Raw genomic sequence first — 12,829 nt, 5'->3', positions numbered from 1 at the left:
CGTTGCTCTTTCTCTTCATCTCTGTGTTGCCATTCTGCTGGCAGTATGAAGTGTGTTGCAGTGATTTAGGCTCTGTTAAACCATGTTGAGTGTTGCATCTTCTAAGTCTCTCTCTCTCTCATCTCGTCCCTTCATGATCAACCGTACTTTAGACCCCTTGTCCTAGATCAACCACATCAGATTCACATGTTTTTTTACAAACTTGAGATGGGAGCAGGAAAGGGTTCGGGTGTTGGGACTGAGGGGTGTGTCTGGGTGTTAATGTCTGGCGTCTCTCATAGTGGAAGACAGGGCTCCACTGTTCTGACAGTTCCACTCGCTACGCTCTCCCGGGTGAGCTGCTCCCAAAGGGTGTGTGTGTGTGTGTACTGTGCACGCAGGGAGGTGTTAAATGATTCAGCATCTTCGTGTCTGTGTGCCGGGGTGGGGGGGACACAGAAGGGCACAAGGGCATATTTACAGCTTCTACCTGACTAGCCTCTGTGCCCCAACCGACTGACTCCTCACCGCACAGACACCAGAATGCTTTCAAGGGCATGCCCCACTAATGGGCCCATGAGAGGGCTTCATCTGGCCTGCACACACACACACACACACACACACACACACACTTTTGTCCTCTTTCTCTCTCATACACACAGACATGGCACATAACACACGCTCTTTCTCAGTCATTGTCTTACATTATAAATAAAATGTCTTACCCTGTCCCTCTTCTTACAGTCTCACTCTACACTCGAAGACCAAACCTGTTCCAGTCAGCACCATCTCTAACCGCTCTCTCTCTCTCTCTCTCTCTCTCTGCCTGCAGGACAGTGACATCCAGAAGAAGATAGACCATGAGATCCGGATGCGTGACGGGGCCTGTAAGCTGCTGGCTGCCTGCTCCCAGAGAGACCAGGCCCTGGAGGCAGCCAAGAGCCTGCTCACCTGCAACACCCGCATCATGGCCTACATGTCAGAGCTGCAGAGGATGAAGGAGGCCCAGGTCATGCAGAGGGTCGCACGAAGGTCAGATGGCACAAGGTAAGGGGACAGGGCATGGGTTTTGGGCTGTATAGGAACTTAGGAACTTATCGCTGCATAAATGCTACTGTACCCATAGGGTAAATGTCTTTAATATGGTCTGGGTTGGCAATCGGTTAGGCTTTACAATTAGAATTTCCATTGTCACCCCCCCCATTTCTGTCTCTCCTAGGTCATCAGATGCAGGGCCCATGGACGACAGACTACCCTGTAAGGGTAAGGTGGCCATCTCAGGTAGGCCCCGGTGATGTGCGTGTGTGCACAAATGTGAATGAGTGAGAGAGTCTGCGAAAGACCGCTAGCGAGAGACCGGGTCCCCATGTCTACCCAATAGCTGAGCTCCGTCTAGCCCCCTCGGGCCCTGACACCCTGCCTCCTCCTCCCCAATTACTCCGTGTCGTTTCCTCATTCTTGGCCGCGTCCATGGCGACCTGCAGACGCTGTCCGTCAGGGGGTGGGATAGGGGTTGAGGGTAAAAGGGGGGTAGAATGAAGGAGGAATAGGTTGGGGTGGGGGAGAGGAATAAGTTAGGGGCGGAGGGGGAGAGAATTGGGGGGTTAGGATGAGGGGGGGGTTCAGTGAAAGGTAATTAAAGAATTACGATGAACTGCTCTGGCTCAGTGGGACAAGAGGACAGGGGGGCTGTCTGTCTGTCTGGGACTGCTCACAGCTGGAGGGCATACAAACAGAGGTTGTGATTAATCATTGATTGACTAAGTAGACAGGAAGTCATTCAGCTAGTGGCTCCAGCGCATGGGCATACACAAATTCAGCACACACAGACACACGGGTAGGCACACACACACAGATCACACAGCGAGTATGACAGTGACTGCGTGGTGGGAGGATTTTTAAAGGTCAGGGGTCTGCTACCGGTCGACCTGAGTGTGTGTGTGTGTGTGTGTGCGTGCGTGCGTACATGCACTTACCTGCGTGCGTATGCTTGTGCGAGTGTATATGCTACTTTTGTGGTGGATTTCACTCGTCTGACTGTCCTTTGCCATTACAGACCTGCGGATTCCACTCATGTGGAAAGACACCGAGTACTTCAAGAACAAAGGAGGTGAGAAATCGGTGTGGTAGCACTGGTGTGAATCAAATCCTGTTCTATTACCCATCGCTCTGAGTTTGTGATGTGAGTTGACTGAGTGAAGCGAAGTGACTCAAATTGAATTTGGGTAAAGTGGTGTGAAATCAGGTGCACATAACTATGCCAACCTGGGCCCATACCCACAAAGCCTCTCAGAGTATAAGAGTTAGGGCTGGGACGATACCAGTATCGCAATCATTTTTTTTACATGGCAAAAATGAAAACATGAAGTAGACCAAACTAGTATGCCCTTTTTTAAAACCTGCTGTGTGTAAAATATTGTTTGCTGTAGCTTGGAAAAGAAATACATGTGACTCTGGATGACAACACAATGGTGTTTGTTTCCAACGTTATCGCTGTTTTCCTCAAGAAGTTAAAGCCGCTTCGTGTTTTGTGTCCTTGCCACGATACAAACAAATATTGCGGTATTGGTATCGTCCCGGGCCCTATAGAAGTGCTGATCTAGGATCAGTTTCGCCTTTTACATCATAATGAATAACATTATATGGAACTGATCCTCGACCAAAAACTCTAAACAATAAGAACCGACGTAATGAACATGTAAGCATAACAATTCTGCTCTTTTAAAAGGACTTGTAGATCTGAAGAACTATACAGCTATTGAATGCAGCTCATTGACAAGCAGCCATTCCTACAGTGAGTGATTTAGGATGATGGCCTCTGGCATAGAAACCTGCTGCACAGACAGCCCTTTTCTGTTGTCTTTGGCTGTGCTACTGCAGCTGTGGTATGGTTTATGTTGACTGCTACTAGGGTTGCACCTTTTGGGGAGGTGGAACGTCTATTCAGAGGTGGAAACGTTCCGTGGGAATTAACGGGAATATATGGGAATTAACGGAAATATATGCAAATAAATATTAATGCCAATTAAATGTAGATGTTTTTTGCATTCGATATATTTACCGTGTCATATGGAGACAGAAACCTTATCATAAGTAGACATAATTTCAAATGATTAAATCCTTCCAATAGAAATAAAAAAACGATTTAGTTACGAATTGAACTTTAATTAAATGAGTTGACTATTCACATTGGATGATTTCACTGAACAACAAAAGAAAAGGAATATTGAATGATCCCCAATGATCCATCGCATCTCCCAAAAACGTTTTCAACATATACATCTGTAAAATGATAGTCTAGAAACTAAAGCTCTGGCTGTCTTCCTATCAGGTTTCCATGTCTTCTCCCTGGGACTCCTCAATGTCCACCTCTTGAACATCAGACTCTGAGGCCTCATCTTCACTGTCACTTTCATACCTTGTTGAGGATGGCTCGTTGTCAGGCTCAAAAAGCCTCAAATTTGTCCGGGTGGCCACCAATTTTCCAACCCGTATTGGTCAGTCTGTTGTGAGCTTTGATGTGTGTGTTCCCAAACAAGGACCAGTTGCGCTCTGAGGAGGCTGATGTTGGTGGGATTTGGAGAATGATGGAGGCAACAGGGGAAAGAGCCTCAGATCCACAAAGTCCCTTCCACCAGGTGGCTGATGAGATATGTTGGCAAGACTGCCATATTGCATCTCCATCCCAAAGCCCCTGCTTGGAAGTGTACTTCGCCAGACTGCCAAGAACCTTCCTCTCATCCAGGCCAAGATGGCGAGACACGGTAGTGATGACAACATTGGCCTTGTTGATCTCTGCACCAGACAGGATGCTCTTGTCAGCATACTTGGGGTCCAACATGTACGTTGTGACGTGGTATGGGCTTCAGGTAGAAGTCTTCACACTTTTTGATGTATTTCAGAACTGCAGTTTCCTCTGCTTGGAGCAACAGTGAAGTGGGCAGGGCAGTACGGATTTCTTCTCTTACATCTGCAAGCAGAGTCTGAACATTAGACAGGATGGCATTGTCTCCCTCAATCCGTGCAATGGCTACTGCTATAGGTTTCAGGCTGCTTGCCACTCTCTCCCAAAATACATCATCCAGGAGGATCCTCTTGATGGGGCTGTCCATATCGGCAGACTGTGATATGGCCATTTCTTGGAGAGACTCCTTCCCCTTCAGAAGACTGTCAAACATGATGACAACACCACCCCAACGGGTGTTGCTGGGCAGTTTCAATGTGGTGCTCTTATTCTTCTCACTTTGCTTGGCGAGGTAGATTGCTGCTATAACTTGATGACCCTTCACATACCTAACCATTTCCATGGCTCTCTTGTAGAGTGTATCCATTGTTTTCAGTGCCATGATGTCCTTGAAGAGCATATTCAATGCATGAGCAGCACTGCCAATGGGTGTGATGTGAGAGTAGGACTCCTCCACTTTAGACCAAGCAGCCTTCATGTTCGCAACATTGTCTTTCACCAGTGCAAATACCTTCTGTGGTCCAAGGTCATTGATGACTGCCTTCAGCTCATCTGCAATGTAGAGACCGGTGTGTCTGTTGTCCGTTGTGTCTGTGCTCTTGTAGAATACTGGTTGAGGGTTGGAGATGATGCAGTTAATTATTCATTACCCACAAACATTCGACCCCCCATCAGAGATGATTGCAATGCAGTCTGCTTTCTCGAAGATTTGCTTGACCTTCACTTGAACTCTGTTGAACTCTGCATCCAGCAAATGAGTAGATAAAGCATGCCTGGTTGGAGGGGTGTATGCTGGGCGAAGAACATTCAGAAATCTCTTCCAATACACATTGCCTGTGAGCATCAGAGGTGAACCAGTTGCATACACAGCTCTAGCAAGACATTCATCACAATTTCTCTGACTACGTTCCTCCATTGAGTCAAAGAAACTTCTGATTCCAAGAGGACCGTGAGCTGTTGCTATCGATGAAGTGTCTGATTCATAATTTTCACCTCGAATAGAAGTAGAGGGACTTTTGTCAGAGGTTTCTTGTTGTGAGTGCTGAGGGAACATTATGCACTTTGGCCAAATGATTCTGCATCTTTGTTGCATTCTTCACATATGATTTGGCACAGTATTTGCAAATGTACACAGCTTTCCTCCTACATTAGCTGCAGTGAAATGTCTCCACACATCAGATAGTGCCTCTGGCATTTTCCTGTAAAGATTAGAAAAAACAAATACAATTCCATGTACAGATAAATAGTTAAGCAGTTAGATTAAACAACTCCTTTGTAAGATAAATGTTTTAAAATGAAACATGTCAGCAGGCTCAAGCAAGCTAAAACCCACATGGTAGCAAAAAATAACTAGCAGAAGTTAACGAGTTAGAAATGATTTAGATGCTGTTGGCTACTATTTACTAGTTAACAAAAATCATGTATGTCATATAAAATATTCACCCCACCCAGTATTATAATCAAAACTTACCAGAAAGCATGTAGTCCTTGGCTCAGACAGTGTAGTGTGAGCTCAATAGCATCTCATTAGTGTGCAAGATCTTGAGAATCAGCTGTTTTTATTTAACCTTTATTTAACTAGGCAAGTCGGTTAAGAACACATTCTTATTTACAATGATGGCCTACCAAAAGGCCTCTTGCGGGGACGGGGGCTGGGATTAAAAATATTTAAAAAATATATAAATATAGGACAAAACACACATCACGACAAGAGAGGAGAGACCCAAGGCAGCAACACATGACAACACAGCATGGTAGCAACACAACATGACAACAGCATGGTAGCAACACAACATGGTAGCAGAACAAAACATGGTACAAACATTATTGGGCACAGACAACAGCACAAGGGCAAGAAGGTAGAGACAACAATACATCACGCAAAGCAGCCACAACTGTCAGTGTGTGCATGATTGAGTCTTTGAACATGTGATGGAAGAATGCACTGTGCAATCAGAGGGTTGCAATTCCATTGAATTGGGGATTGTTTAACCAAAATATGCCACAAGACCTAGAATTGCCTTATGTGTATCCCTAAAAAAAAGTTCATTGTTATAAGCTTGCTTTTTTGATGAATTTAAGCAAAATTCCCGGGCTTAACTTCCCATGGAAAATTTCCGACTCTTTGCAACCCTAACTGCTACCTGTAAGGGTCACGAGTCACCACCTAATGGTAAAAAAAAGAACACAGAAATCCTTAGTATGGTCTGCCCCTCCCCGACAACTGGAATGAATTCATCTGCATGACCTAGTGGACCTATACGCATATAAATGAACTCCAGGAGGGACAGGTAGTAGGAGAGTCTAGGTGAAATTTAATGAGGCAATTTGTCAAGGTCGTTAAGTGCAGTGGGAAGATAACTGAGCCCAAGAGGGCATGGACAAACACTCGCACACTACACTACACTACACTCACACGCTCACACACATACTCTCTCTCTCTTCCTCAGAGCTGCATCGATGTGCAGTGTTCTGTCTGCTTCAGGTGGGAGGGGAGATCCACGACACAGACATGGTGATGGTGGACCGGACACTCACCGACATCTGCTTTGACAACACCATCGTCTTGTACGTCTTCTCGTTCTGTTGGCTTGTGTTGTCTTGCGCTGCATTTACACAGGCTGCCCAATTCTGAACTTTTCTTTTCTTTTATTATTGGCAAAAGAGCTAATCTGATCGGTCGAAAGATCAGTTAGTGGAAAAAGATCAGAATTTGGTTTTCTGTGTAAACGCAGCCTTATTGTCTTATCTTTCCCCATGCTAAGTGTTTGGTGTTTATGTGCATGTTTAAGGTCATGCTTGTATTGAGATACGTTTATAAATCAAATCTATCAGTACCTGATTCTGTAAATAAAGTGCATTCAGAAAGTATTCAGACCCCTTGACTTTTTCCACATTTTGAAACATTAAAGCCTTCTTCAGAAATGTATTCAATAGTTTTTCCCCCTCATCAATCTACACACAATACCCCATAATGTCAAAACAAAACAGGAAATATCACATTTACATAAGTACACCTATATTTGGGGAGCTTCTCCCATTCTCTGCAGATCCTCTCAAGCGCTGTCAGGTTGGATGGGGAGCATCGCTGCACAGCTATTTTCAGTTTGATCGGGTTCAAATACGGGCTCTGGCTGGGCAACTCAAGGATACTCAGAGACTGTGGGCTTAGGGGTCATTGTCCTGTTGGAAGGTGAACCTTCGCCCCAGTCTGAGGTCCAAGTTTTCATAAAGGATCTCTCTCTACTTTGCTCCGTTCATTCGGCCCTCAATCCTTGCTAGTCTCCCGGTGCTTGCCGCTGACAAATATCCCAACAGCATGATGCTGCCACCACCATGCTTCACCGTAGGGATGGTGCCAGGTTTCTTCCAGACGTGGCGCTTGGCATTCAGGCCAAAGAGTTACATCTTGGTTTCATCAGACCACAGCACCAGCGGGCTGTCATGGTTGTCATTCTGGAAGGTTCTTCCATCTTCACAGGGGAACTCTGGATCTCAATCAGAGTGACCATCGGGTTCTTGGTCACCTCCCTGACCAAGGCCCTTTCCCCTGATTCCTCAGTTTGGCTGGGAAGCCAGCTCTAGGAAGAGTCTTGGTGGTTCCAAACTGCTTCCATTTAAGAATGATGGAGGCCACCGTGTCTATGGGACCTTCAATGCTACAGACATGTTTTGGTACCCTTCCATAGATATCTGCCTCGACACAATCCTGTCTCGGAACTCAACGGACAATTTCTTTGACCTCATGGCTTGGTTTTTGCTCTGACATGCACTGTCAACTGTGGGACCTTATATAGACAGGTGTGTACTTTTCCAAATCATGTCCAGTCAATTGAATTTACCACAGGTGGACTCCAATCAAGTTGTAGAAACATCTCAAGGATGATCAATGGAAACAGGATGCACCTGATCTCAATTTCGAGTCTCATAGCAAAGGGTCTGAATACATTTTTAATAGATTTGCAAAAATTCTAAAAACCTTTTTCGCTTTGTCATTATGGGGGTATTGTGTGTAGATTGAAGAAGAAAAACATTAATTTAATCCAATTTAGAATAAGGCTGTAACATAATATGTGGAAAGGGTCAAGGGGTCTGAATACTTTCCGAAGGCACTGTATAAATATGTGTTTGCTGTGTGTGCATGTGCGTTATTTTTCCTTTACACTGTTACACATGCTTTGAATATCTATGTGTGTGTCTTTGGCTGTGTATAGCAGCGAGGCCAGCCCGGGCTTTGAGCTGCGAGTGGAGCTATACAGCTGCTGTTCGGAGGAGGACTACTCGGCAGGGAGCGCGCCCAGGAAACTAGCCAGCAAACTGAGCAGCTCTCTGGGGCGCTCGGCAGGAAAAAAGCTCCGTGTTGCCATGGACCCTGGAGCCTGCAGCCCCACCAGCCATGGAGGGGCAGCCACACTGCTGCTACCTGGACCTGCAGTGGCGTAAGTGGGTTTTGTTGTATCACATCAGCTAGATATTCACACACACTGATACGCATTTCCATGCATACATTGAGGCTGCGTTTACACAGGCAGTCCAATTCTGCTCTTTTGCCCAATTAGAACAGTTAGTGGAAAAATAATCAGAATTGGGCTGCCTGTGTAAACACAGCCAAAAACAACCACACAAAGTCACTGGCGGACACACAGAGACACGTGTGCATTTAGTCCCACAGTCACACAGCTCACCAGTATCTCTGTTCTGTCCACAGGGGACCTAAGTACCACCTCCTGGCCCACACATCCCTGTCACTGTCACATGTCCAGGACAGCTTCCGCACTCACGACCTCAGCATCTCAGGCAACGGTAGGTCACAGTCTAGATGTGGTTTATCCATGTACAGTACTCATTTTCTTTCTGTCTCTTTCTTTCCCTCAGTGTCAGTCTCTCTCTCTGTGTCTCTCCCTCCCTCTCTCCCAGCAGGTATCCAGCTGACAGACAGCCAGTCAGAGTCAAGGTCGTAGTAATAAAGCACTCTAGCAGGGTCAGTGTTGTGTAAAACTCTAATGACGAGGGCAACAGGGGACTAGACACCCTGACATGTGCTGCTGCTTTATTCATTGCCCCTTACGGCTCTAATAAAGTTTGATGGGCACTTCACTGTTGTTCACAGCTCTCCCTGCAGCGGTGAGACTTTTATTCCCTGCTATTACTGTTGGTGTGTGTTTGTTTGCCTTTGTGTGTGTGCGAGTGTGCGTGCATGTGGTATGTTCATTGTATTTATTTTCTCATCCCTTTCTTTCTCCCTCTCCCCCTCTCTTTCTCTCCCTTCAGAGGAGTGTTCGTACTGGGTGCCTCTCTACGGCAGTGCGTGTTGTCGCCTGGCTGCCCAGCCTCACTGTATGACCCAGCAGATGATGAGTGGCTGCTTAAAGGTCAAGGTGAGTGTCTGTGCGCGTGCATTTGCGTGTGTGTGTTTGGCAGGAAAGCAAGACATGTTTGTAGGGCTCTAAAGTGCGACAAAATATTTTGTTGTGCGACCCCCATTAAATCCAATCTACTGTATATGTGTTTTAGAAAATAATTGTTGTAATGATACGTTTTTGCTTTACCGTTGTTTCCCTGGTGCAGGTTCATTAGCGTCATGCTTGCACCATTACTACAGCAAAAACTGCTTGTTTCTAGTCCAAACTTAGCACAACTCGGGATATGACCCAGATGCAGACACGGGAGACGGATAGTACAGTTCTCAGATGATTTATTAGAAACACAGGGCAGGTCGATGGCAGGCAGAAGTTCGTGATCAGGTCAGAGTCAGGTAGGTACAGGACGGCAGGCTTGGGGTCAGGGCAAAATGGTCAGAACCGGGAAAAACTAGGAAACAGAACTAGAGAAACAGGAAGGCGAGAAAGAACGCTGGTAAGACCTGACAAGATGAACTGGCAACAGACAAACAGAACACGGGTATAAATAAATAGGGGATAATGGGAAGATGGGCGACACCTGGAGGGGGATGGAGACAAGCACAAAGACAGGTGGAAACAGATCAGGGTGAGACAAAACTGTTCAAAGATCTGACCCATATTACAGGCGCAACAGTTTTTTCTTCTTGTCGAGGATTGGGGGCCCGCATTTTACATTCTAAAACTATTTTGGGGCCGTTAACCTTTTTGTTTTACAAAAAGTCACGTCTGTTTCCTCAGCTAGCTAGCTAACAACCTGGTAACTTTACCAGTATAGTCAAACATTTAGGGGTACAGAATGAAAGGAAAGGGTTCTTCAGATCAATGATCATAGCAATGAATCAGTGACAGATGTCTTGCATGTCCTCATCACAAACTTGACACTCTTAAAGAGACAGTGTAAAATGTTCAATGTAATGCATCTCAATAGGAAAATAGTGCTTTTGCACAATGTAGAAATATAATATTCCACAAATTACTTTTGATTTAAATTACAGGTATTTGTATCAACATTTTAGCTTTTTATAATAAACAAATGTCTGTCTGTGTCTTTCTCTCTCTCACAGCAGTTGGGAGGTGACCCTCAGAGTTGGACGAATGTCTACGGCGTCCTTAAAGGGACAAACCTTTTCTGTTACCACCGGCAAGAGGATATGGAGGCTAACGTCGAGCCAGCATTTACCATCGCCATCAACAAAGTCAGTCTATTAAAAACAATATACTTTACCACATACAGACACACACAAAAAAAAAGCATGCTAGCTACGGATATAGGGATCATCTGATCTTTTAATGCCACCTCTATTATTATTTGCGATGTCTTCTTAACCTCTATGGGATCGGTGTCCCCCCGCGGGACAGTTGAGCTAATGTGATTAGCATGAGGTTGTAAGTAACAAGACAATTTCCCAGGACATAGACATTTCTTATATGGGCAGAAACTTTCATTCTTGTTAATCTAACTGTACTGTCCGATTTACAGCAACTATTACAGTGAAAAAATACCATGCTATTGTTTGAGGATAGTGGATAACAACAACTTTGATACATACATTCAGCTCTGAAGGTAAATAATGTACTTACATTCAACAATCTTGCTCTGATTTTTAATCCTGAGGATCCCAGAGATAATGTTGCATAGTTTTGTTTGATAAATCAATTTTGATATTAAAATGTAGGAACTGGGTTCTACAGTTTGAACTCCTGCTGTGTCCTGAGCTACAGGCAGTTACAGTTGAAGTCGGAAGTTTACATACTTAGGTTAGAGTTATTTAAAACTCGTTTTTCAACCACTCCACAAAATTCTTGAATACAAACTATAGTTTTGGCAAGTCAGTTAGGAAATCTACTTTGTGCATGACACAAGTAATTTTTCCAACAATTGTTTACAGACAGATTATTTCACTTATAATTCACTGTATCACATTTCCAGTGGGTCAGAAGATTACATGCACTAAGTTGACTGTGCCTTTAAACAGCTTGGACAATTCCAGAAAATTATGTCATGGCTTTAGAAGCTTCTGATAGGCTAATTGACATCATTTGAGTCAATTGGAGGTGTACCTGTGGATGTATTTCAAGGCCTACCTTCAAACTCAGTGCCTCTTTGCTTAGCTTCATGGGAAAATCAAAAGAAATCAGCCAAGACCTCAGAAAAAAAATTGTAGACCTCCACAAGTCTGGTTCATCCTTGGGAGCAATTTCCAAATGCCACTTTGTCATTATGGTGTATTGTGTGTAGATTGAGGGGGGGGGGGGGGGATTATTTGATCCATTTTAGAATAAGGCTGTAACATAACAAATTGTGGAAAAAGTCAAGGCGTCTGAAAACTTTCCAAATACATATATATATAAATATAAATGCTCCGTACATATTTTGTCTTTCTTGATTCTTGAGATACAGGCATTTGGAATGTTGTGCATGAACATATATCGAATTAATTTGATTAATTAGAATGAATCGCCAAGTCCTAATACAACCAGACGGTCTCTCATAAGAGAGAGTCCAGTTGTCCCCAATGTTTCAAGGGCAGAACTTATTCCTCTTTCCACCCTGTCTATTGTTGATCCCTGTTGGGCCTTATTCTTTCTGCTGGGGCTCATTGAGTCGTGGTGACCCTTGACCCACAGTACAAAGCCCTATTTTAGCTTCAGGCAGAGACCATTAAATCAGCCAACTCTGTGGGATCAGCATGTATTAGTAAGCAGCTCTGACTGCTATGCTATCAGAATCAACGTGAGCCCAGAGTGAGGCTGAACAGGGCGCTGCTGCCATCTACTGGTGGCGATGAGGAAACACATTGCAGTACAGTCATTAATGTGCGTCCCAATAATATTGCCTTTCTCCTGAAATGTACCCTCGTTCACTACTTTCCAAAGCATTGGTGGAGGTATTGGCTGTAGGGCATTTCCACCTCTTATACCAGTAATTTCCTTTCAAATTATTGAAGGGTAGTGAACAAGTGCACACTGGGAGGACGGAGAGATAATTGGGACGTAGCTGATAACTGGGACAGATTCATGCTTGAGGCTGACTCTACCGGACTTGACTACGTCAGTGACCGCTCTTTGTGTCAGTAAGTGCATTCACAATCTGCGTTGACAGACGTTAAAAGCACGATTTCATGCTTAAATGCTTCTTTTTGGGTGGGTATTGAAACATTTGGTTAATTCAACATCAGTAGCTTATTGTGTGTCTGTGTGTTAGGAGACGAGAATACGTGCGTCAGAGAAAGACCCCGACAGTAAGGCCCAGAGCATCTGCATCAGTAACCAGTACGGGGGAGAGGAGGTGACACACACACTCTCGGCAGACAGTCGCGAAGAGACACACCGCTGGATGGAAGCCTTCTGGCAACATTTCTATGACATGAGTAATTAAAAATAATAATGACTTATTAACAATAATATTTTATTTATTTATTTAATAATATAAACTAATAATACATCTGTATTTTTTTACATGAGTAAGTAGGTTCTGATCACA

At 44.5% G+C, this 12,829-nt stretch overlaps 1 protein-coding gene across 6 annotated transcripts in view; it reads left to right on the top strand.

The window, feature by feature from the left end:
- LOC129825967 (rhotekin-like) overlaps positions 1-12,829 on the top strand; it is a 124,442-nt gene that overhangs the window by 106,113 nt on the left and 5,500 nt on the right. For all 6 annotated transcript variants that reach the window (XM_055886152.1, XM_055886149.1, XM_055886150.1 and 3 more), the window contains exons 2-10: positions 812-1,026; positions 1,199-1,260; positions 2,036-2,089; positions 6,394-6,511; positions 8,158-8,382; positions 8,652-8,746; positions 9,215-9,321; positions 10,410-10,541; positions 12,551-12,716. In XM_055886152.1, the coding sequence (XP_055742127.1) occupies positions 851-1,026; positions 1,199-1,260; positions 2,036-2,089; positions 6,394-6,511; positions 8,158-8,382; positions 8,652-8,746; positions 9,215-9,321; positions 10,410-10,541; positions 12,551-12,716 (1,135 nt within the window). In that variant the 5' untranslated portion in view covers positions 812-850. The remainder of the gene's footprint in view (positions 1-811; positions 1,027-1,198; positions 1,261-2,035; positions 2,090-6,393; positions 6,512-8,157; positions 8,383-8,651; positions 8,747-9,214; positions 9,322-10,409; positions 10,542-12,550; positions 12,717-12,829) is intronic.

Source organism: Salvelinus fontinalis, chromosome 28 (genome assembly GCF_029448725.1).
Source record: "Salvelinus fontinalis isolate EN_2023a chromosome 28, ASM2944872v1, whole genome shotgun sequence".
NCBI classification, from domain to species: Eukaryota; Metazoa; Chordata; class Actinopteri; order Salmoniformes; family Salmonidae; genus Salvelinus; species Salvelinus fontinalis.
This window is presented reverse-complemented; position numbering and strand designations above follow the sequence as displayed.